We start from the raw sequence: 25,094 nt of genomic DNA on the forward strand, positions 1-25,094 counted from the left end.
TTAAATAATGTTGTAGTATAGATGGTAGCCTGGTAATATCAGCTGTTTCATCCCCAGCCAGTGAATAATGGAGATTTAGCCTCTTAAAGCTGTGAACATGTCACGCAGTAGAAACAGGTTGGTTTGTGTTTGTTAGAAAAATTATACAAATAGAATAGTAGGTTGTTTCTAGTAGAATTTACTTTTGTTTCACAGTCTGCATTTATTAAAATCTCTTTTCACTAAAGTTTTTCTACCTCTAATCCTAACAGGAAGTGATCCTGGTGAAGTCAGGTGGCCCTCTTGGCTTGAGCATCGTGGGAGGCAGTGACCATGCCAGTCACCCATTTGGCATCAATGAACCTGGGGTGTTCATCTCAAAGGTATTATTTTAGAAGAGTTGTGAAGTTTCCAGTTTGTCCTGTTACCCTGGCTTGTGTCTCACTTTCCATGTCCCATCTCATCCTCAGGTGATTCCTCACGGTCTGGCATGTCAAAGCGGTCTACGCGTCGGGGACCGAATATTAGAGGTGAACTCCATTGACCTGCGTCATGCCACTCACCAGGAGGCTGTGCGAGCGCTGCTGGCTAACAAGCAGGAGATTCGTATGTTAGTACGGAGGGACCCTTCACCACCTGGGATGCAGGAAATTGTCATCCAGAAGCAGCCAGGGGAGAAGCTTGGCATCAGTATTCGTGGAGGGGCCAAGGGTCATGCTGGAAATCCCTTCGACCCCACAGATGAAGGAATCTTCATTTCAAAGGTATTACAACTTTGACCACATTTGAAGGAATTGAAGCCCACAGAGTGCCTCCTTTTTTAGGTTTAACTGTTCATATGTGTCACGTCTCACTAGTCTGACTCCCTGGGTTAAACCACTTGTCATACTTTGCCTGATATTAAAACAGGTGAGTTCAAGCGGAGCAGCAGCGAGAGATGGCCGGCTGCAGGTCGGCATGAGGATCCTTGAGGTGAACAACCACAGCCTGCTGGGAATGACGCACACAGAGGCAGTGCGAGTGCTCCGTGCTGTGGGAGACTCTCTGGTCATGCTGGTGTGTGACGGCTTCGATCCAAACAAAGTGGCTGCTGTGGAGGTGAGACTCCATGAGGAGATAGATTTGGACAAAATATTGTTTTCAATTAATCACCTAGTCTACATAATAAGAAAAGACACCCTTACTTCCTAGAGCCCAAAAGGGACGTCCTCAGATGTCTTTTTTTAATTTAACTGCAAGTCTAAAACCCAAATATACTGAGTTTATATTGATATATGTCAAAGAAAAGCACAAAATCTTCACATGTGAGAGGCTGGAACCAGACAACATTTGCGATTTTATCACTATTTAGCTTTAAAGATGCTTGATCAATTGATAATCACCAGTGTTACCTGCATTGACAACACTAAATAATTTTCTTAAAAGTTGCTCCCTTTGTTTGAAAAATTTACCTCAATTTTGATCCAGGTTTTAAATAAAACTCTGTCTGGGTCCATTTCCAGGCATCTCCAGGCATCATTGCCAACCCGTTTGCAACAGGCATTGTACGAAAGAACAGTATGGAAAGCATCTCTTCTATAGACCGAGACCTGAGCCCAGAGGAGATGGATATCATACAGAAGGTACAATAAAAATTATACACTGTTCTATACAATGATCATATGTCAACTTTATAAGTGCAGGTAAGGTTAGGTACCAACACTGTGTTCACATAAAGCCAGTGCAGAGCTCTTGTTCGTACACCAGGAACCACAGTACAGTTTGGCATCATCCAAATACCATTCAAGTCAACACATGAATCAAATGTTTTGTTCAGCGATTCCGTTACACCACCACTGTGCTTCCACAGCAGTTTGGTGTTAGCAGGTGGAGTGGCATTTGACTCACTCCAACCATGCACACCACACATACCCATCACTCCACCAGAGCAGCCAGAAAGCACCAGCACAGTTGTTTATTTTGTCCAGATTAGCTTTTGGGAGGCTGCCCGTACTAAAGGAATGTAAGGGTTTATTGAATGCTAGTTTTTGTTGTTCCTCTGCACACTTTTTGGTCTCTCTGCTTTTATCAGAGCACACACAGTCAGAAGATAATTCATATGGAAATGTCACAAGGATTTACAAGATGAGCAGTAACCATTTGCTGGGATTTTAATGGTCTTAAATCTCACTTTTCTCCAGGAATCTGAGATGGTGAGAGAGACATCGCAGTGGGAACGAGAAGAGATGGAGAAAGTGGTAAGTGAAACTGAAAATCCATTACTGTTGTCAAAAGTCTAGAGGTAATTTTTTTTCGGTCAGATCAGCAGAGAGATAGCTAAACAGTGAGAGTGAGAATTACTGCAGGGTGGAGCCTTAGTCAGATGCTCAGGTTTGTCTGTAATTGGGTGAATGAAGCTTCTCCTCTGCACCCCGTGTGCGTATTGTGTTTGACAGAACTATTCCTGCAATGTCCCACCTTGCATGCTTTTTCTGCTCCCATAGCTAATGAATAGAATACTTTTTAATGTGTGTGGATTCTATCCTTTCTTTCCCTTCTGTTTTTCTCTCATCTCTCCTTTACCTTCGGTGTGTTTGGTGTGATATGAAATCATCCAATCATCCCATCACCACCTTCTCCACTGTTATTTTCCCCCACTTCACCTCCTGTAACACTTCTTTCCTCCACCTTCTCATTTCACCGCTCATTGCATTACTGTGTGGCTGTGTGGTTGGGTGTCTGTGTGGTTCTGTACTCTCCTCCTCCTCCCCTTCCTTTCTTGGTGAAGGAGCGAATGCGCTTGGAGCGTGAGGAGGCAACTCGCCTGCTAGAAGAGGAGACTGAGGTGAGACACTCCTCAACGGCAGGTCCCCAGACAAACTTTCCTGTCTGTGCAAAACAGACAGCAGTTTAATAAAAGACACCACAGAACTGCTGCCACAGGATTTTATCATGCCACTTATCCCTGGATTTTCAGGGAAAATAGAATCTTCTTTTTTGCCTTATTCAGACTGGTTTAGTTTTACTGGAGAAGGCCATTGATTGGGATGTGTTGTTTCAGATAACAGTGAGACAATAAAATAATATGCAGAAAACTCACAATGAGTAATATATCCACGAGTTTGAAGGTTTATCAGAGGCCAAAACACTGCAGAAAGGTTTATAATACTGTGACAGATTTTTAAGTCTCAATCATTTTGCTTTTGTTGAAATGATTGGCAGGTAGGCAGTAGAACCACAGCAGTCACATTACAAAGGAATCTAGCAGGAATGTGTACTTGACATATTTGATTGGCCAATGATTGGTTGGATTAGGGAGATGAGTAAAATAAATCTTCTACACAACCAACTGTAAATATGTAATATTTACCTCAGAGAGCTCCCACATCTATATCACTATTACTTTTTGAGTGCAGATCTTTAACCTCACAGGAACAGTTCTCCGCACTTCCATACATAGCCCTCCCCAGTTAAACTAATTCACTCTGAATAGATGCCTGTTGTATAATAAGCCTCAGCCTAGACCTCCCCTCACCTCTGTTTCTATTTATTTCCCCGTAGAACATTGGCACTGGACCTCTAAAACTTGACTACAAAACCCTGGCTGCACTGCCCACCACCAGTCTGCAGAAGGTCAACAGGGTGAGTGTCTCTCTGTTTTCTAATGTCATCAGACAGTAGGTAAAGATTCACTGCTTCTGATGCTACATCATTTTATGAATAATGGTGAAAAGAGTGCAGTCTTCTCTTAAAAGGCTTGTTTCCTTCCAAGTTATGTATTGATTGTATTGTTGTGTGGGCCATGATGGAAGTGGCTTTAAAAGCTCAGTATAGACTTCCATATGGAATCCCTTGTGTTTATGTTCGTGGAAAACTCTTGAGTGACCCAGTTGCTGCTCCAGGAGCAGGAATGTTAACACCCCCCCCGCCCCCTTCATGTCCATAACTCCTAGTCAACATTGTGGACTTGTAACCTCGGGTCCCAAGGCCAAACCCATACAACACATCAAATCAGTGTGATGCAACTCTGTCCTACATCAATTAACAAGAGCAGACATGACCAGCTTTGATTGGAGAAATAACATGAAGACCATGACCTTATCAAGACGATTGGAAGAATGTGAAGACCTCATTTGCAAAGAATCAAGACCAGAAAATACAGAAGAAAACACAAATAAAAAAAGTACAGATACAGTACAATGGAAGCATGGCTGAAGGGCAGCCACTGTCCTGGTTGATAAAAGAGTGTAAGTGTGTAAGAGAGAGGTGGCGAGATGGGGGAAGGGGACAGCTGCCCACTATCAGCCGGCCTGTCCTCTGCGATATTTTAAACCTGCATCTGGCTCAGAATTGGATGGAGTCTCATGGGTGGGTGGGTGGGTGGGGTGGCAGACAGAGAGGGAGGGTGTCGCCTAAGAGAAACAGAGAAGTGTTTCAGTTTGAGTTCTCAAAGTCTTCGGAGGACTAAGTTTGAGTGGACATACATCGCTGTCCTGTCACTAAGGTGAGAATTACGCTGCTCAGTGGACCAGAGTTGACTGTTGTAGCTGTTTAATTTTTCTTTCCTCTTTCTTGGGTTTGTCTCTACTTCTCTCTGTGATTCTTGGACTTTGTTTTTGTGTCTGTTAGATTGTTTAGCAGAACTTTCATGCTCTGTTCATGCTCAGTGCACGAGAGCTGGGTTTGCTCTTCCAGCACACATGGTCTTGCTCATACTCTGTCATAGTGACCCACACTGCCTTCTAGTTAGTAATAAATATTTGTTTGATGAACACCAGAAATAGTTTGTGGTAATGTAGGTTTAGGAGCGGACAAATCCAGGCTCAGTTTGTGTTTTAGTGAACTTTTTAACAAATTAAGTGATATGCATGATGCCATGAAGAGTCCTAATTATCTGCTTATCTTTGTGCTGAAATATTTTTAAAAGTTTGAAAAAGCCAAACAAGTGTTGTCTAAACATTGGTAATACAAGATACCATTGTTACTTCCACATAAAAGTGACCAGTATGCTTATTCAGATATAAAGCCAACATGTTAGTCTCAGATTTTCTGAAAAATAAAACCTGGCGATCTTTTCAAAACTCAGAGGGTCATTTAACAACATTAAATGCTGTCTGCTTTTTAATTTGTTCTAAAAACTGTTGGAAAACTGTTTGGCTAAATGTTGCTAAAAGTAGTTTTGTTCCTGGTATTTCACACATTAAAGGTAAAATTTAACCAGTCAAAACTAAAGACTAGAGCTGTCCATTGTATGAGTAAGAGTATCAGTTGTTCAGTTCCCATTTCCTTTGACTTGCGGCTTTTCCCAGCACAGCTAACTCAGTATGTTGGCATGCCGGCGAGCTAGCAGCCTCGCTTTTCTCTCTCACACCAAAACCCCAGCTGTCCCTCACAGTCTGTGTCGGAGCCAAAAGGGCACTCGTTCACATTCCATCCCACTGACCCTCATCACACCACCGACTCTTATAGTCAGCATGTAGAGAGACACAGAGGTGCTTCACAATGCTGTATTCTTGGTGCGACTATTTTGATTACTATGTTAAGGTCACGTTTAATAAATTCCAAAGTAGTTTGCATGCTTAGTTTTGACTTATGTATTTTTAGGTCTCAAGTATGTCACAAAAAAACCCCTGACACTTGTAAGTTTGTACTAACAGTGTCAGGTTTCTTTACACGGGCTGGTTTAAACGTGGCATATTTCCTCTCCTCATGTCATCAGCTGTCTTCTCTGTTAAGTACAGTAGGAGCTGAAGGTGTGTTGGAGCCCGAATGTCTCACTGCTCTGATAATATGGGTATTTAAGGCAGATGCCAAGTGCCTGAACTGCAGTAATCTGTCTAGTAGTGTACAGCAGCAGTTAACAAGTCATGAATGATGAGCACTGAGAAACTTATCTTAAAGGCTTCAGGAAAGATTTAGTGATGTGAGTAACTCTGTTCAGCAGCGAGAGGCTTGTGTGTCAGGTTTCTATTTATAAGAGCACATACAAAGACATGGGAGTTACTCCTCTAAACTTATTTTAGTTTTCTTATTGGGTGGTTTGTAAAAGGTTTATCTCTCAAAAGTTTTCTTGATTTTGCTGCATTTGTTTGAAGTTAATTCACTTTCTGACGATAAAACACATCTGTCTTTGTAGATCTATTTAAGGTTTCCTTGATTTTTTAAAAACTGTTCTTAAAGGGTAATTTTGCTTCATTACAACTTGGATATTTCTTTTTGTAGTTTTAGCCATGTGTTTTAATTGTTATAACTTTACACTCATTAGTGCTGAAGCAACTTAATCAATTAGTCAGTCAGCAGAAAATTACTGTCGAGCAAAAATGTTTTTAAATTGCGGTGAAACTCAATGATTGAGTTTTTCCCCTGTGGAGCTCAAGCTACGTCATAGTTTTCCTAGATATCTGCAGTTACTGTGGTGGAAACACTTATATATTAACTGATAGAAATAATGAACACGTCTGTGGAAACAGAGGAAAAATGGTAATAAACCAGGATTATGTGTTAATCTCCTTGTTATGAACCTGCTTTTGCAGTTTCTTCACTTATTGTTTTTAAAACTTTTCACATTCCTTTACTGTGTTCGTCCTCCCTCTTTCCTTTGCTCCTGTTCAGTTCTCTACTTCTGTTACTCTGGCTGCTCCCATGGAGGCCACCCTGCAGGCCCCTTTAGAGCCTCTGGGCTTTGGCTTAGGTCACCCCACAACGCCCCTCAGCCACATGGACCCCGAGTCCTGCCCCAGTCTAAACGCAGAGCACGATTATCTTCACGGATCCCAGTTCTCCCCTAATGGGACCTCCAGTGCTGACAGTGCTGGCTCATCAACAACCATTAGTTCAACATTTGTACCTGAAGAAGAAGAGGAGGAGTGTCTGGTGGACTCTCAGCCTATCTGCTTCAAAGAAAACCCTTTCTTGGTGGCCAATCGCAAAGGCAAAGGCCTTCCGCCTGGAGAGCAGCTCCTGTCAGGGCCTCCTGTGGGCTACGGGAGACAGGGCCAGCTGCAGCCGTGGTTGTTCAGCAAGGCAAGCCGCCTGCCTGAGTGTGGTTTGGAGGGAGCATGGTGTGTTACTGTGCACAGTTTGTTCTCGTACTTCATTGTGTCACTTGAAATGGATCATACAAGTTTTAACTTTTTAACAGTCTTGCTAATATGATCTGAAGAAATGACTTTCACTGTTTTGATTGATGTGTATCTAAAGCACCATGTTAACAAGTATACATGCACAGGGTGGAGAGCTAATGAGACAGAGTTGATAATTATCTTTTTGAGTCATTTTAAAGGACAAAATGCCAAAATTCTCTGGCTCCAGCTTTTAAAATGTGAATATTTGCTTCTTCTGTCTTCTGTGATTGTAAACTGAATTTCTTTGGGTTTCAAATTGTTGGTTGGACGAAATAAGTCATCTGAAAACATGATGTTTTTCTCTGAGGGAGTGTGTTCAAGTGTAATAAGGAGCTGAACTGGAGCATGTTTTTGCTTGTGGCACCTTGTGAGGTATTTGAACACATAGTCAGGATCGACTGGAATGTGTGTCCCAACAGCTGCTAGGAGGGTCATAAGTCACAAAGTTACATGACCTGTGAGACGCACAGAAATGCGCATGTTTATTGGCAAGAGCTTGTTGTTGGTTGAATTTAATGAAAGATGAATTTACTACAGAACTAACCAGTGAAACTTCATTTTGTTATTTCTACACTGTATTTTGAGTGCAGTCAGTGAAAGTAAGAGCAGCTTAGCAAGTTTATTTTTGATGTTTTGGTCTTTGATTTTCCAGGCGCCTTCCTCTGACTTCACCAGGACGGACAGCCCAATCAGGGAAGCCCCCTACTCTCCCACTATCCAACCGGTGAGCAGCATAAACACCCACCACTCCTCTCTATTATAAATCATCTTCATATCATCTCTTTACTTTATTTTCTCCTTTTCCATGAGTCACCTCCAGTGCTTACAGAAGAGGTATTTTACAGTTGACCCGTTTGACCTTTCCTCCCACCCTTAGCCCAGCCACCACTCTTCCAACAGCTCCCTATGCGCAGGCAGGGAGACCCGCTTCGTAAGTGGGTCTCGTGGCCCTCTCTGCTCTGGCCTTGATTTTTTTTAGCACATGTGTCAGCTGCTCTGAGCCCTGCATCTCTTTAATAAACACGGAGACTCTAACTAGTTCAGCTATCGTGTCTGCCAGTCTGAAAAGCATGTGACCGTTTCTTCATGGCCAGCCAATTACCGATGCTTTACCTCATACAGACTGAATGTGCATTCATTGGAGAAGTAGATTTTTGACTGATTGTCCCTCATGTCTCTAACTGACCAGCTGTGGCTTAATATTCTCTAAAAGGATGATAACAAAGTGAAAATTCAAATTTTCCTTGAGCGAAGTTAACCATTACCAGTCTAGTTCAAATATTAAACATATATACTTTCGAACAAAAATTGAAAGTTAAGCCAGATGTGGCAAAGAGCTCACAGTTAAAGATCAAATTGGCTCAAGGTAAACCCTGGTGGTGTTGCATTGATGGCCTGGCATCATCCTAAATAAACTCCAGTAGTTAAAATTCAGTGATGTTTAAAGTCAAGTAGAAGGTGCAGATGCATGCTTTTTTATTTCATTGTCATTGTTTTATTTGGATTTTTTTTTGCAGGCAAACATTCATTACACCTCCACTCCCACTGCCAAGGAAAACACATCATCATCAGTGAGTGTCTATGGTGCTTCAAAATAACTATGTAGAGTTTTAGAGTGTAGCTTTGAACTGATCACACCGATGTGTCAAGCAAATATACTGGCCTTTTTAGGAAATATTTATTAGACAAAGTGATAAAAAATGAATCCTAAAACTATATTATTTACAATAATTTGTTAAAAACATTTCCACCATTCACTTCATTCACCTTGAGTTGACTTTCATCCTAAAGTTTGGCATCTCTGACTCTTCATTTATACAAATTATCATTTGTTTTCCCTCCAGACGCGACCGGGTGCCATTCAGCCAGTTGGCCGTGTGCGGCCAAGTACCTCCCCCTGCCACTCCGGACGGCCACAGCCCCAACCCCTTCCAGCATGGCCCCTCCCCCTTCAACTCCCAGACCTCTGTAAGACCCCTCACCACCACGTAGGGCTGTTTTCCACCACTCTCAGCTCTGTGCCACCTTCTGTGACCGCACAGCCCCAAAACACTCATATGGTGTCTAACAACAGTACAGCAGATACAGATAATTATGGCACAAGAATGATTTTTTTTTTTTTGTTTCTAAATGAGGCTAGAACGAAAAAGAGGAAGACTTGTACTTGAATTCACAGGGGAGTTGAGTCTGTGCAGGCGCTGCTGTCAGTGTTTGAACTACACCTGCAAACGAAGCATTCATCCCGACTCTGAGCTCCTGAATCAAACATAACTCATCATAATTGTTCACTCATTTCTTCTTTTGGCAAGCAGCATAAGTGAATTGGTAAATAATGACAAACCTATGACTTCATCTTGCATCTTCCTGATTGTCTCACAAAGGTGCTCATACAGAAAAAATCTGTCATGGCTTTGAACTTTCCAAGCCCTACTGTCTGTCTTTCTCTGGCATACTCCCTCCTCTCTCACATGAAACCAGCTGCCATGCTGTTCACCTGTTCTCCTCCACAGTCTTCCTCAACTTTGCTGGTTTTTTTCATAGTCTACCCTCTCCTCCATGTCTGTGTCTTGTCTGTACTCCCCACCTCCTCTTCTCCCCCCCTCGCCTCCTTTTACCATATGGACCCACCCCACCCTCCATACCCACCCGTCCCCCATCCCCCCCTGCAGCCTCGTGCCCCCTCCCCCACCTCGCCCGACGAGTTCCCCATGAATGTCAAGCAGGCATACAAGGCGTTTGCCGCCGTGCCTCGCTCTCTGGCAGTGCTGGAGCCGCCGCAGGTAGGCCATGCTGCCCGGATTCGCCCGGGTCACAACGATACAAGCATGCTCTGCTGATTGGTTGGTCTCGCCCCGCCCCCTCCTGACTGGGACAGGCTGTCCTACAAGGGGCCTGCACTGTGTCGGGGGGCCTGTGATGTGCTGTGACGTGTGGAATGCCTTCATCGTTGGTTTTTGTACTCCAGTGCCATCATCTGTCATACTGGTGTTGACTCTTGATCCATTTGTCCATCCATGTGTGGCTCGTGTACTAATATTCAATCCTCCTTTTTGTATATTGTATCCCAGCTGCTAAACAGTCTGCCTGTTCTGTATCTCTGTCTTGTCCCGAGTCTGAGGCTTCTTTAATTTATTAACACTGCTTCTTTCCTGCTCTGCCCAACAGGACCTGTATGGTGTGAGGAACAATTTCCACCCAAAGCAACCCTCTCCAGAGGTGAGTAAACATATTGACCAGAAACACAGCTGTCTGCTGTATCGTAACAACCTAAATATAAGATAATTTCATAAAGATAATGATAATCAGAATTATTTTTTAGGACTAAACACTGGTGTGCCCACATCATCAGATTTAGCTACTGTAGGCTATTACGTTTTTGAAAAGTCCAGATTTAACCTTCAGGAGTTTCCAACATTTTGAGTGAAGTGTTTTGCTGCCATGGTAGAAATTTTAAAGCTTCTCCCAGTGTCTTTCCTGCAGAACAAAACTGAATAATTTGTCAACACCTTAAACTTTATTTGTATAGTTCCATACAGCTTAGTGCAATTCAAAGTGCTGTGTGGATGACCAAAAAGCTAATAAGACAGAATGAAATGTAGGTAGTAAACAATGCACACGAGAAATAGAAATGATGACAATAAAACAATAAAGATAACAGGCAATAACTGTGTAAGGTGGAGTAGTTAAATGAATAATGGTTCTAAAACATTAACATAATAATATAATACATAATTTTACATCTAAAGACGTCAACACACTGCACTCAAAACCAACAATCAAAATCAAAGCAGTAATTACTGGCATCATGACCGAGGACCATCTTCTCCTTGGACTAGTGTACTGAGGGAAGTTCCCACAGCAGCAGTTAAAACAGGGATGTTGGTTTTATATTCAGGACAATACAATATTTAAGAAGTGAATGTTGAATCAGCAGATTTTAGATATGCTGCATGTGTACTGTAGTTACTCAGAAAATAAGGCTCTTAACCTGACAGCCTGGTGACGACCTTTGTGGCCTTTTCAGCCTGAGTTGTACAACGAGGTGTTTGATGACACAGATGGTCAGGAGGGAGCTGGCAAGGGTCTGACCGACAAGGTCTCCCCCCGGCCCTCCCTCGCCTCTGACCGTCGGGAGTATATGAACCTGGCAGCAGTGCCTCGCCTCTCCAGGCCGTCAGTGGACCTGCAGGTACCCACCGCCTCCACCACAGCTAGGGCAGCCCCATCTGGCCTGTGGTGCGCTTGGCTTTGACCCGTGGCGCTGTCTGTGCTCTCAGACACTGGGACACAGCCGTGCTGCTTCTGTCAATAGTGGGACTGCCGGTTAATTTACCTTAAATCAGCTCAATGGTGCTGGGTTGTGATTTAATTTTTCCCTTTCTTCTTGGTCCGTGATACTTTTTTCCTGTGGCATCTCCTATGATAGCCCCTGCTCTTTAGGCAAATGCCTCTGCGACTATGCAAACAGCAGTAAAAATCAGCCTTTCAGCAGCAAATATCGGCCTTTAGAGTTTTCCAGGTGCTAAGATTGCAGCATTTATCTATTCTAACCTTTATCATTTTGTATTCTGTCCTTGATTTTTCTCATAACCTTACAGAGTCCTTCTCCTGGTGGTAAGGACAGCCCAGAGCAGCGCTCTTTCAGGGACCGACAGAAGTATTTTGAGATCGACGTGAAACAACAGACTCCAGAAAAACCCAAACCTCGAGTCTCCCTCGTTGGAGAGGATGACCTCAAGAAAATGCGAGAGGAAGAAGGTATGTTTCCACTGTGTCTCCTTGAACAGCAAATAAAAGCATGTGACTCAGGTGACCTGCCCTTGAAACTTAAAAGCCTGTCTGTTCATTTCACCCCAGCGAGGAAGTTTGAGCAGCGGGCAGCGGAGTATCTACTGGATGAAGATGAGGAGGATGAGGAGGAGGATCTTGCTAAGCAGGTGGCTCAGATGAAGGCCACTGGCAAGGTGTTGCTGGATGGAGTGGAGTATAAGGTGGAGCCAGTATCCACCCCATCTCAGCACTGCTCCACACCACCGAGCTACAACATCACACCACCGAGCTACTGTGGCAGCTCAGGGTAGGAAACTCTGTATTGCTATTGATTACTTTCTTTTTTTTCCATTTCCTCTGCTAACTGTTGTTCCTGTGTGTAGACCCTCCTCTGTTGATGGAAAGGGAGACTCTCAGAGGAATTCACTGGAGGACAGCTTCAGGCTGGAGCAGAGGCCCAACTCCATGACCGGGTAATGACAATATAGAGCATCACGTTTGAATGTCAGTGTGCTGTCGTTTTCATCACCGTAGTCATCATTTCTCCTCCTCTCTCTCGTCAGTCTGATCCCTGTGTACCCCGGGGAATCAGCGGCTCCAATCCGTACAGCCAAAGCAGAGCGTAGACATCAGGAGAGACTTCGTATGCAGAGCCCCGAGCTGGCTGTGGCCCCTGACAAGGACTTGTCCCCTGCTGAGAAACGAGCTCTGGAGGCAGAGAAGAGAGCCATGTGGAGAGCAGCACGGTAACGTAACAATTTTACACATACTGACCAAAGATAAAGTAGCTGATCAGGCCTTTTGGCGCATTTTTAAGCTTTAACGTTACTTTGCCTTTTGTCCCCAGATTGCATTTCTAGCTCTGATAGTGTTAGGGATGTTTAAGATAATAAATGAATCCAGTTCTATACAGTTTGATGAATTATATGGATGATTATATGGATGTATCAAAATTGCTTCAGTAGCATAACATGTAGAGAAGTAGTTATTTTTTCTGCAGCATGTAAAACATTTTGATACCTTTGTGGCTGCTGGTGCGATCTCTACCTGCAGACGAAGAGGAAAAAATGTGGACGATGCCTCTCAGTGCACCTCTGCAGCACATTAGTTATGCCACCTGATTCCCCCCACCCACCACCACCCCCAATGCTTTGATATCCTCAGTATCTCGCCACCACTATGAATTTACATTGTAGTTTATAGATACATTATATATTATATTTTCACCCTTCATAATTTTGTACAGAGCAAGTGTTAGATGCAGGAAGGAGGCGGGAGGTTTGTTTTCTTTGAGCGACAGGTGACTGTACATGTGATTATAAACCTTGGACAGTAACATCACCAGCCAGACACTTGTACTGTTGATATCAAACTAAGGTTTGAGCCTCCAGTTAAAAGGTAAATACCAAATGTGTAAATAGTTCTTTGCTGTAAGGTCGCAGTTGACTGTGTTGTGACAACAGCAACCTGTGTGTGTGTGTGTGTGTGTATGTGTGTGTGTGTGTGTGTGTGTGTGTGTGTGGTTAGTCCGTTTGCTCTCTCTTACTATTTAAAAATCTAGAAAAAGAAAGGGCTAAAAAGGATCATAATTATTCTTTCTGGCTCTCTTAATTGTGTGGGTGTTTTACCTTCCATTCTTTGGTTTTCTTCTCTTTTTCTGTCTGTGTGCCTTTCCTTTCTTCCCTCCTCTTCTCTTCATATTTCTCCTTCACCCTGGTGTACTTTTCATTCCACTCTCCCCTCCTCTCTTTCACCCTCTTCCTCCCCCTCTCTGTGGCCTCGTGGGGCACAGGCCCTGTGGCCTAGAGGAGGATGTTAGGCAGTATGAGCAGGACCTGGCTAAGAGGCTCTACCAGGCCCGAGTGAGGGCATCTCAGGGCACGGCCGCGGCCCCCCAGCCCCCCACCTCTTCCTCTACCTCCTCCTCTGCAGCCTCCCAGCTCAGGTCTGCTCCACGGCCCCAGCCACCAGGGCCAAGACGCACGGCATCGTGGGGGTGTGCTGGGGTGCTTTGGCGTTGGGGTATTTTGCTAGAGGCCGAGTTTCGGAAAGGTCCAAGCAAGCACTCGCAGCGGTGACACTGTGACAGTGCTTCCACTGCCTTTCTAGTGCTGTCTTGCTTCTGCACGTCTTTGCTGTTTCCATTTCTAGCTTCCTCTGGTTCCCTCCTCTCTGTCCTCTGTCTTGTCTTCCCCCTCTCTGCAGCACTCTTTTCATTTGTGCCTTGCTGTTCTCTTGATTTTCATATTATTTGTACTAACACACAGCCTGCAGTAAGTTTGCAAGCTATTTGTGAGTTAAGGGTAAGCCTACTAGCAGTAGGTAGTCCTTTTCCTGGAATGCCTCCCTCTCTATTGTACAATGAAATTGAACTGGTTTGTCAGAGCAAACCAGGACAAGGAGCACCCGAAATTAGTAGTGATTGGCACTGCACCCACCATAGTGGTGTGCGCCTCTCAGTCTTTGTATCTTTATTTCTTTAAGGCTTTAATTTTCCTTTATTTACTATCATTTATCTGATGGTGGTTGTTTCTCTTGTAGAATGAAATCTCTGGAGCAGGACGCACTGAAGGCTCAGATGGTCATTGCCAAGTCTCGGGATGGGAAGAAACGTGGGACGCTAGACCAGTTGACAGAGTCGCCCTCACCTGCCCCCACACCTTCTCCTACACCTATGGAAGGTAGAAAGCTGCTGTCCTTACAAACACTGAGGCCTACACACATGACAAGAACAGAACCGTTACTACCAATTTCTGAGTTATTGTGTCCGTATAGTGTCTTTTTTTTCTGCCCTTCCTTGCCTCATCTAATGTCACATTTTCTGTGTGTGTCTGACAGAGCTCAGTCCTCGAGGAGTAACCTCACCAGGCAGGCTGGTAAGCACTAATACCTTCTACCTCTTCTTGGTTTCCAGTTTGTTTTTGACTCATTTTTTCCCACTGGCCTTTGTGTCAGTGTGAGTGTTTTACTGTATCTTTTGTGCAGACTTGGAGAGCTTGAATCATCAGACATTTGAACAAATCTGTAACACTGACTTTGCAGTTTAACCTAAAGTGTTTTATTTGAGAAAATAAGGTTGTTTATTTACAAGCAGGAAAAGTAGATTTGCTTCACAACACATTGACATTAATCCATCATCTTGCTCATTGTCACTCTAGCCAATCAGAGCTGAGAAATCCCACTGCTCTCCCACCATATGCCACAGCTGGCTGTATGAATCACCCATTAGCCTCTCTGCCTCCTACCCCTCCTTTCCCCACTTCCCTCAACCCTTTCCCTCTCCTTCCCTTTGACATCTCCCCTCTCCAACCTTTTCTCCTCCGTTCTTCCTTCCTCCCTCTCCTCATATTTCTCTTTTCCCTCTCCCTTGACCTCTGCTCATCCCTGTTTACTATCCTTCTAGTCCCTGTCGTCAAAGAAGTTTGACTACCGACAGTTTGCTGCCATTCCTTCTTCCAAACCCGTATACGACATCCAGGTATTGGCTGCATGCTGAGCTCCGGACCCCCGCCCCGGCCTTCCCCCCCCCCGTTGGCTTTCCCTGCTGCCTCTCCCCTCTAGTTTCTCTGTTAATCAAGAGGCATCAGTGCAACTTGCAGTCTAGGTTGCGGCTCAGTGAACGATCAGCACTTCCTGCTCTGCACTATTATAGCGGTGTGGCTCACTAACTTTCACTTGCAGAATGAAGAGAGACTTTTTCTTTAAATGATGACACACAAAATCAGCCCCGAGTCTCCCATTCTGCCTCCCCTCTCCCTGGTCTCCCTCTTACCACTCACACATGTAAGAGCATCTTTAGCAGTAACCATCGTATCCATCTATCTCTCAGCTAACTAATCAATCACAACACAATAACACTCACCAGCTGCAGAGACGCAGACACTTTTTGATCACACTAACCAGAATTGGTTCCGGGGGGACACTGGCCACAAACTCTGCATCTCATCCACTCTCACATTCACGTCCATCGGCTGTCTTGTTTCCACGCATGGGTCGCACGTCAGACAGAGGAATAAACTGTCCTCTGTAAGTTTTCCTCTCACACTCTGGCTTTTGAAACCCTCATCTGCTAAATGGTCTCCTCCTGCACTTTCAGTAGTTCCTGCGTAGGTTGGTGTGAAGTAGTTCATCTATTCCTATTTGTGTGGAGGTGAGATGGGAGGGGAAGCAGGGGAATCCTGGAATGGTGCTGGAGAGTGAACAGAGCTTGTCTGGAAGTGGTCTTTTCTTTTTTTTTGTGGTTAGGTATCTGTGGTTGTCTGTTACAGTGTCAGTCTGTGCTCCTCACTGTGGGGCTCCTGTGTGGTTTGGTCGTTGCACAGTGACCTTAGTTTGTGTTAAGGTCCTCCCTCTGGTGGGTGTAACTGAATTGACATGACTGTATGTAAGTGTGTTTGCATTCTGTTTAAGATTCCTGCACATGACCTGACGTTAATTTTTTTCAGAACTATTTTAATACAGTGCTCACATGCCTGTGTGCTTATTGAAAGAATAATTCATCACTGTGATCACCTGTTCATGCAGGCAGTAAAATAATCCCTTCATAGAACAACTTCAATGTTGGAACTATGGGACCAAATTCAGTCCTCGTTCTGTGAAAAAACGCACCACTGAAGCTAACGAGGAGCAGTCTGAGTCAAATTAAGTGTGTATTCCTATAACGTAGAGCTGCAACGAACAATGAATTTATTAATCTGCGGGTTAACTGAAGGAAAGTTAATCTGCAGCTATTTTGATAATTGATTTGTTGTTTATCATTTTTAAAGCAAAAATGCCAAACAATTGGTGCAGTTTCTCTTTGTTTTATATCAGTGTAAACTGATCACCTTTGGGTTTTTGACTGTTGGTGAGACAAAACAAGACATAATGTTGACCCTTTCAGCTTTACTATTGTATTAAGAATTATCAGACTGCTAATTGTGGCTGAAGTTGCAATATGAAGGGGTCACTTCATGGGTCAGTTTACATAGAACCATGTGAGTATTGTGTTGAAAAAGACCTGAAAAAAGTCTGAATCTATCCTGTGTGTTGGTGTTAGTGAGGTGACTGTTGGTTATGTAAAACAACCAGCTTCTAGACACTGATAAAAAGGGAACGTCAAATAAAACATTCCCAGTGTTGGTATATAAAAACACTATCCCGACATGCTGCTTGGTTTTCCATTGTGCCTTGGTGACGTTGGTGCTGTACTGTTGCTATCTCCCGTCTCTTTGTGGATGTACCCATGCCACACAACAAACCCCGGAACTGATGACCTAACTTAACCTCCCTTTTCTTTAACATGCCAGTCTCTCCTGGGGGGAGTAGTCGAGTAGAGGTACTCTGGCTTTTTGTGGCTCTGACAGATAGGGAGCTTCAGTGCTGCCGGCTAAACCAGCAGTGAGCAGCTGGCACATCATCTCACCGTCTCCCTCGCTGCCAGCTCCACTACTCACATGGTGAAGGCTTCCGCAGGGATACAGGTTACTGAAACGTCCCCGCTGCTCAGTTATTCACTGGCTTTTCTTTTCTTCCAGTCCCCTGACACAGTCGACGACATGAAGTTCATCGACGACGGCTCCGGCAACCCAGGTGAGTACTGGAGCGATTCAGTGTGACTTCAGTTTGTATGGAAACAGTAATACATCCATCACTTCAATTTCTTCTATCCCCCATTTGATTCAGGTGACTACCTGGGATAAGCAGCTCCTATTGGTAGGATCCTGTGTGCATGTGTTTGTGTCTCTGTGTGTGATCGTATGGCTCAGTATGTATGAGGGGGCGTGTGGGTTTGTGAATTTACAGTCTAACCTGCTTGGTGTGTAGCAAACTGTGGCGTAGCTGTATGAAGATGGGCCCATGTATTTTATCAGGCGTGCTTCACCTGCTGCTGCTGCTCTTCAGATATGAAGCAGCTACTGATGTTGAGACCAAAGTGGAGGAGAAAGTTGTTGTGTCTGAGTTACTGATCTCATACTAACCATGATCCAGACTGCGCATGATTGTGTTCAAAGCTTGAATGAAACTAGTGTGTACATGCACACAACAAACCAGGTTACCATAATGCTGTTATAATGCATTAAATTGTTTAAACTGTAAAAACAAGCAGCAGGAAAAACAGGTGTTCTCCATGGTGGTTCCCTCACCTGAGGGTGTGCTCCAGTTATCGGGGCGTCACACTGCTCAGCCACCCGGGAAAGTTTAGGTAGTTAGTTTTCAGCTCAGCACTTCCTGCTTGTTTCCAGCTGCTGATTTGAATGTGTGGGGCTTCTCTCGCAGGTTTTAAGGGATCCATCCACTTTCAGCTGAATGCTGCGCAGTCCAGTTGCCTTGGTCTGTCTTCCTCTCCCGTGCTGTCATGGATTGAATGTAAAAAGTGGAAGCTTAACTAAAGTGTGATTGTGACGTAAGTTGTTCTCTCTGTTTTGTCGCTGCGTAGGGCCCACCGCAAACCCCGAGGCCGAGGTTCCCACCCCACTGCCGGCCACCTCAGCCCTGGAGGAGATGGCCTTGTACAGCAACAAGCGCAAACTGAGGCAGGGTCGCCGCAGCCTGGAAACCGCCGTGCCCACGTAACACCTCACAGAGAAGAAACCCAAACACACATATTTTTACATACGCTGTGGAACACACTGGCAAAACACACGGGTGCATCCACAGGAGGTGCAGAGTCACTAAACACTACACACAGTGTCAGTAGAGCGAGATTTACTCTCTTATATAACCACTGCAGAGACTGATAGTCGCCACACATAAACACTCACTTATATCCTGCGTGCCAGTCTTGCCTTTACAGTCTGTTGGTGAGTTGGCGAGTTGCTCAACAGTCCCTCAAGGGCAAGAAAGAGCTAGTGTGGTTAGCTAGGATTGCTACTTACAGACATTCTTTTTTTTGCTCCTCACTTTGTTTGCCTAGTAGAAGCAGATCTATTTTAACAGGAGGTGACCGAAGTTTTTAGTTTCTGTTTTTTATTTTCAGCGCTCCAATGATTTTGTTTTTTTAAAAAAAGAAAAAAAAATCATACTGGAAGAGAAAAGAAATGGGTCATAGCTATACTAACTTCTTGAATGATATTGATATTTTTAGGCTTTCAGTGAATAGATTGTAAAATGTCAGGGGTTTCTTGAGACTTGGGCAGACAGGAGTGTATATATTAATTGAGGAGGGAACATCCTGCTACCTTCACAGTCACACATTGCGGAGCGCTTTTTAAAAAAAGAAAACAGTACATATCGTTTTTTGCACTGCCACTGATCAGCTTTTTAAGAACGTATATCTTAACTAATTTATTGTTATTATCGCTTTACTCAAATTGAAGGCCTTCTATTTTACACTGTTTTAACTCACCCAGTCCTTTGGGGTTCAAGAGGACAACTGGGGTGTATCATAATCTACCATTAAAACATCAAACATACAGTTATGAGTCATGAAGCTTTGAACTAATTAATTGCATACTACTTTATCATTAAATCTACTTTGAATTTACCAAGATCTTTTTCAGGCAAGCACATCTACAAATTAGATTGCTTGGGTAAATCGTAGCTGTTGCACATTAACGTAGTAACACAGTGGGTCATACCAAAATGTTGGTAACTAAGCAGACTTCATTAAAGCATCTGTCCAGATGTGTTTTCTGTGTTACATTTCCCCTGTAAAGAGTATGAGCACATGGGAGGCAGCTGCAGCAGCAGCAGCAGCATATTGAGCAGGCAGTTTTGCAGACGCTCAAAAGTTCAGAATATTAAATATCTAAGTTTGGGAACATGCATTTTTAGCATCATTTACTAATAATGGTACTTACCCTGCCTTGTTTAGGGTATTTTTTTTAATCAATGTGAATCATTAATTTCTATCCTTGCTTTATCTGGAGGTATCCAGAGTGACGTGAAGGTAGCAGGTGTTTTATTTTTCTGTCTATGGTTAATTTAAATCTGATGCCACTGAAAAATCATTTATTAATGTGTGAATAATGTACAAATACTGAAAGGAAAGCAAGACTTTGGGTGTGAAACTGAGCCAGTCTTGACCTAGACCAAGCGGGTGTCCAGACTGCTGACATATCTGGGTTTGGACAGGCTTGGTATCGGGATGCTCTCTGCATGTATATTGGTTTGTTAATGGGAGAGGCACAACCGATCAGAAATCCCTCTCAAGATATTGATCTCATTCAAACATTCAGCTCACTGCTTGACATACTGTCAGTTTAGGTATCTGACGGGTATTTTTGCAGAATCACAGCATAGTAGCATTTGTGTTAATTTAATGTAGGGTCTTCTAATTATAGCTTTCCATGTTGCGCTCACTGACTGAAATTCAGTTTGTTTGATAACATTTGCAATGGCTGATATCTCTTTTTTTTTTTTAAACTTACAGTAGGTAAATCTTTTTTTTTCAGGTGGGTTTCACTACATTATTAATGCAGTGTTTCAAGTTTTTGTGTTTATTCTTTTGTCTTGAGTTCCGTTTGGGGGCTTTTACTTGCAAATAGGTCGGAGGGAAAGGGTCAGAAGTCCTAGGGTCAAGGGTTAGAGCTCATACAAGACTGTAACTAGTGAATTTGTACAACCAAAGAAGTCTATTTTGTGGTTCAGGAATAATAAATTTTACTTTTCATTTAAGAAGCTGAATCACTGTGTAGAGTCTTTTTGTCTTTAATTGATCTCCAAATGTTATACCAGCTACAATGCAGAGATTTAAATGTAGAAAAGGCAAATTACACTTCACATTTAGCACGTGGATCTCATGGAGTTCATTAACATATGTTTGTACATAAAACTCACTTAACTAACAGGTAGAATTGGAAGAAGTCTTCTCTGTCTGGACCCTGGAGTTGAGTTCCTCTGCACTGGAGTACAGGACAGCACCCTGCTGCTCCTCTGCTGGGACAGAAATCAAAAGTTTGATTTTAACAGACTGCTAATACCAATTCCTTTTCTCTACCTGGCTGGTCAGGTGGGGTAATTAATTGCCAGCATGAACAGATTATGAGTAACAATATTTCCACCCACCCTTTTCAGCGTCCTGCAGCGAGCGGTGTAGAAGGACTCGGCACTGGGGCTGTTTGTGATGAGTTCATACTGTGGCTGCTGATTATCCTCTCTCTGAGGACGCCAGGGAATTGTATAATAACTCATATCTCAACAACTTCTTCGATAAGTGTTACTCAATTGAAGTCATGATGTAAAACTCACCTGTGCAAGGCTCTTATCCACAGGTGTGTCCAGCTCCTCCTCATGTAATAAGAAAGTCTTCTTGTACCAGGTCTCAAATTCTGGGACACACACACGTGCGGAAAGTATTATTTTGAGTAACCTTGACTGAGACAGTTTAATGCTCTTTCAGGGAGGCACCACATACAGAAGACTTTGGAGAAACTGACCAGAGAGCAGCCGCACCCTGCACTGATCCACCAGGTGTTGACAGTAGTTGACCTCTGCCTTGATGTTGCGCAGTGCATCGTACCTCTGCCTGTACAGGGCCTTCATCTCTCTGAGCTGCAGCAGCAAAGTGGCGTCTGGCTCGTCCTCCACGACCAAATACTGACCTTCATACAGAAACACATGAGCAGCTCAAAGGTTCACGTTTCCTCAGCTTTCAACAGCTTGTCATACTACAGTGAAGTACCTTGAGTTCCTCCCATCTTGTGCCGCTCTATGATGGCCGTCGTGCAGTCGATCTCTCTCTTGACGGCATTGACCTCCTCAGTGAGCTGGCGGAGAAGGCCGCGACGTTCCAGCAGCACAGCCTTGTTCTCCATGAGGATGCAGTTGATGGTGCTGCCTCGCCCCACCTTAAAATCCTCAAACGCTTCTGCTTTGGGTGGAGGAGAGCTGGGCACAGACAGCAGACCTTTGAGTGCTCGTTCCCATTCTAAGCTGACCAGTGACATTTAACAAACATGACTATGTTCATTACTCAGGCTGAAGCGGTTCATTGCCAGGCGGGTGTGACTCCTCCATGTCCTGGCTCTCAGTGTCTGGTTCTTGTGGCTCCACTTCCTTCTCAGGTGTCTGGGCAGGGTTCAGCTTTGATTTTGAGGCACTCTCCAAACGCTTCCTTGAAACAGGACTCCCGTCTCCCTGCCTCTTACTTTGGCTGAAAAAGTACAAGCACTTTTAAAATGACAAAGACTGAATACCAGCACAGTTTGGTTTGGATCTAAAATCTTCACTTACCTCGATTTGTCTCTGGACTTCTTAGTTTTGGATTTAGTCGAGCTTGGACGCTGGGTCTGTTTCTGTGACGGAGCGGACGCCCCTAAACTGACAGCCTCCACATCTTCAGTGCTGCTGCTGGTGTCCAACTCCTGAAGAGTTAACAAGCAACATCTGGTCACAGCTCAGTCACAGTGAGTTGTTCACTGGTTCTCTGATGTTGACTGACCTTGACAGCAGGGGTGTTAGCACTTTGGTCTTTCTCCACCAAGTTGTAGGTCTGGCGTAGCTGAGCCTTCACCTTCTGCTCCTGCTCCCTGCTCACACACAAACACAAACATGCTAAATAATCATTAATTTAAAAAAAACTGCAGATTTCAAAAGGCAGATGATACTCACTGCACAGCATGCTTAAACTGGGCAAAGACCGCCTGGACCTGCCTGATGCTTATGATCTGTAGTTAGATGCAACATAGAGAGAAAATTAAAGCCTTTAGAGGACAATTCCAAACCAAAATTTGGTATTAACAGCTAGGTTTTTTCTTATGTTCTCACACTGATTTCCTTAAGGCTTCCATCTAGGTACCTCTGAACCTCACTGTTAATCTCAGCCAGCTGGGCTTCAGACAACGGCTCGTACGAGACGCTCGGCCTCCTCACCTGGTGAAAGATGAATGGTAGACATTTAAATTCTTCAACCAGCTGAAATGTGTTTCTGATTTTTAGTTTAAAATGTTAAAGTGATTCCAGACGAGTTACAACCTGCTGGCTCTACTCACCAGTGTGTTGTAGATGGACAGTTCCTCTTTAAGCATCTTGGACTTCCTTCTGAAGTTTTTTGATCTGAAGCTAAACACAACAGAGCGTAACAGAAACAAAACAAAAATAATACAAATTTTTACTCATGTATAACCTCAGAGCAGGTTTGTGAGGTTTGATATGTGAACTCACAGCTGGATCCATGTGTTCATTAATTGCAGGGTCAGTCCGGACACATTTCATTCTGTTCGCAAACCGCAGAGTAGAGAGCTGCAACAAAGACAAGTAATCATCCAGAGGTGAAATGAAAACGTGGATAAAAGGAGGCTGCTTTTTGTTTATGTTCTATATTCCACTCCTTACTGTTTCATCAATCTGTGCAGCTTCACCATAGATGTTGGCCACAAGCACAGTGTTGCAGTTCCCTCCTGCAGAACCAGACAAACACATTAAGGACCACTTTGGAAAACCAAGTATCTGTGATGTTAAATGCTGAAGGCCTGGCAGCCTCACCTAACGAATCTTTAAGGGCATGTGTGAGTTTAGACTGTCTGAAGGGAACGTGGTCTCTGCGACGGTCTGCCAGAGCCAGGATGGCCTGCTCCAGGAACGACAAGGACTTGTTGATGTATGCGGCTTCTTTTAACATCTGACCCTCCGACTGGAAGAGGAGGATCCAGTGGCTCAAAATGTCAAGACCTTATAATAACAATAATAACAAAGGTCTCATGTGTCAAGAGTAAACTCACCCCGGTCTTTCCCAGCCTCTCAGACCCAGCCAGATCCACAAGGTTCAGCTTGGAGGTGACGTACTTGGCATCAGATGCAGTCCGTGAATGAGACTGTGATCAAGAAAGACATTTGTCCTGCTTAAAATAACGACTGACTACAGAACAGACTGCAGGAAAAAGGACACATCTGATCACCAAAAAAACAAGTATGGTAGAGTGTGAAGGACTTTTACCTCTATGTGCAGAGTGAAGATACAGTGAGACCTGGATGAGTTCCTGTTCAGGGCATGAGATCCAATGATGCGATTCATCTCACCCTGAGTAAAAACGACAGCTTTGTCCAGGCTCAAGTTTCAATTTATCCATCGACAAAATCACCAAATCTGCACCAACCTCAAACAGCAGGTTGAGCGCCTCCTCCTCGCTGTGAACCGGGTGAAGAGACAGACCTCTGACATACACCCCTCTGCCCGGCTCCTCCGTCACCACCATGCCCCGGGAAGACATGTGAGGTAAGCCCTGCAGCGGTGACAGCAGGTCCACCAGGGTCTCATTGTAGATCTCCAGGTAAGAGAGGTGCACTGAGAAGGAATGCTCAGTCCTTTTCTCCACCTCCCGAAACGCCTGAATAAATCAGATTCATTGAAGAGGAGCAGTGAGGGTGTCTCAGTGGTTCATATTTTCACGAGGTGAGAGTTACCTCCTGAAGGGCCCGAGGAATGATCCCTCTCTGCTTGTATGATTCTGTGGATCCTGTCATGGTGTAGGTTTTTCCTGCACCTGTCTGCCCGAAGCACATCACAGTACCTGGCAGACACACAACAGAAGACCGTAAACAAAACTAATCCTTGACTACACACTGTCGGTTTTATATAGATAAAGAGATCTACCATTATAGCCATCCAGTGCTCCCTGTACCACCCTTTGACACACTCGGGAATACACCTCCTCCTGGGACACATCCTGCAGGACCCCCTCAAGCCTGAATGACCAGGAGCCCTGCCGAGTTTTTCTGGAGTCCTGGAGTTTCCTGGAGTCTCTCCTGTGATAGATGTTCACTGTCTGATGGCCAAGGCCACGCAAAACCCAAAAATTATTTTCAAGCACAAAACCGATTGCACTAATATAGCTTTTAAGACTAAATAGCGATTTTATTTTCCGCTTACCTGCCCGTCAGGAAGACATTCAATAAGGTCTTGGGCGAAGTTGGCAGTTGGTCTGATCCGGACAAACACTGCGACATCGCCGCTGTGAGCCTTCATACCACCTCAGTCTATCACAATCTGGGTCTGACTGTACTCATAAAATAACTCAAGTCACCTGAACTACTCGGACGTGAGGTTTTCAGGCGAGAATGGATCATTTCAGCTCACGTTTTCAGCTCCAGTCCATCTTTCCTGTTCAGTTTACCTTCTGTGGTTTATATTCAGCACCATGGCAACCGCCGGCAACCACCGTGCGCGCACAGTGGCAGAGCGCGCGCCCTCAGTGTGCTACCTGACTTTTCCAAGTGTGAGTTCATTAAATGATAAAGTCAAGTAGCTGAAGTAAAGAACTTTATCTAAACATTTCTAAACGTAAAGATTGGTAGTCTGAAAGAGATCTCACATGTTCATAT

General features: G+C 44.1%; 2 protein-coding genes across 2 annotated transcripts in view; one reads left to right on the forward strand and one right to left on the reverse strand.

The window, feature by feature from the left end:
- scrib (scribble planar cell polarity protein) overlaps positions 1-20,459 on the forward strand; it is a 60,578-nt gene extending 40,119 nt beyond the window's left edge. The window contains 26 exon segments of the mRNA XM_051066658.1: positions 252-362; positions 450-743; positions 889-1,077; positions 1,482-1,601; positions 2,160-2,216; positions 2,747-2,803; positions 3,520-3,600; positions 6,571-6,981; positions 7,735-7,806; positions 7,960-8,013; positions 8,600-8,653; positions 8,927-8,977; positions 8,979-9,050; positions 9,752-9,862; positions 10,248-10,298; positions 11,107-11,271; positions 11,681-11,840; positions 11,940-12,159; positions 12,236-12,325; positions 12,416-12,598; positions 13,645-13,797; positions 14,394-14,533; positions 14,691-14,728; positions 15,256-15,330; positions 17,369-17,423; positions 18,271-20,459. Of these exon segments, the coding sequence (XP_050922615.1) occupies positions 252-362; positions 450-743; positions 889-1,077; positions 1,482-1,601; positions 2,160-2,216; positions 2,747-2,803; positions 3,520-3,600; positions 6,571-6,981; positions 7,735-7,806; positions 7,960-8,013; positions 8,600-8,653; positions 8,927-8,977; positions 8,979-9,050; positions 9,752-9,862; positions 10,248-10,298; positions 11,107-11,271; positions 11,681-11,840; positions 11,940-12,159; positions 12,236-12,325; positions 12,416-12,598; positions 13,645-13,797; positions 14,394-14,533; positions 14,691-14,728; positions 15,256-15,330; positions 17,369-17,423; positions 18,271-18,407 (3,201 nt within the window). The 3' untranslated portion in view covers positions 18,408-20,459.
- On the reverse strand, positions 19,943-25,044 carry kif9 (kinesin family member 9). Its single transcript, XM_051066659.1, is given in 21 exon segments — positions 19,943-20,708; positions 20,841-20,933; positions 21,024-21,103; positions 21,212-21,376; positions 21,457-21,662; positions 21,748-21,927; positions 22,008-22,138; positions 22,216-22,303; positions 22,386-22,441; positions 22,542-22,646; positions 22,766-22,804; positions 22,806-22,835; positions 22,938-23,015; positions 23,109-23,173; positions 23,259-23,406; positions 23,495-23,587; positions 23,710-23,793; positions 23,870-24,100; positions 24,177-24,283; positions 24,367-24,538; positions 24,643-25,044. Coding segments are annotated over 21 exon segments (2,343 nt in total). The 5' UTR covers positions 24,739-25,044; the 3' UTR covers positions 19,943-20,612.
- Positions 25,045-25,094: the final 50 nt, after the last annotated feature.

Source organism: Lates calcarifer, linkage group LG24 (genome assembly GCF_001640805.2).
Source record: "Lates calcarifer isolate ASB-BC8 linkage group LG24, TLL_Latcal_v3, whole genome shotgun sequence".
NCBI classification, from domain to species: Eukaryota; Metazoa; Chordata; class Actinopteri; family Centropomidae; genus Lates; species Lates calcarifer.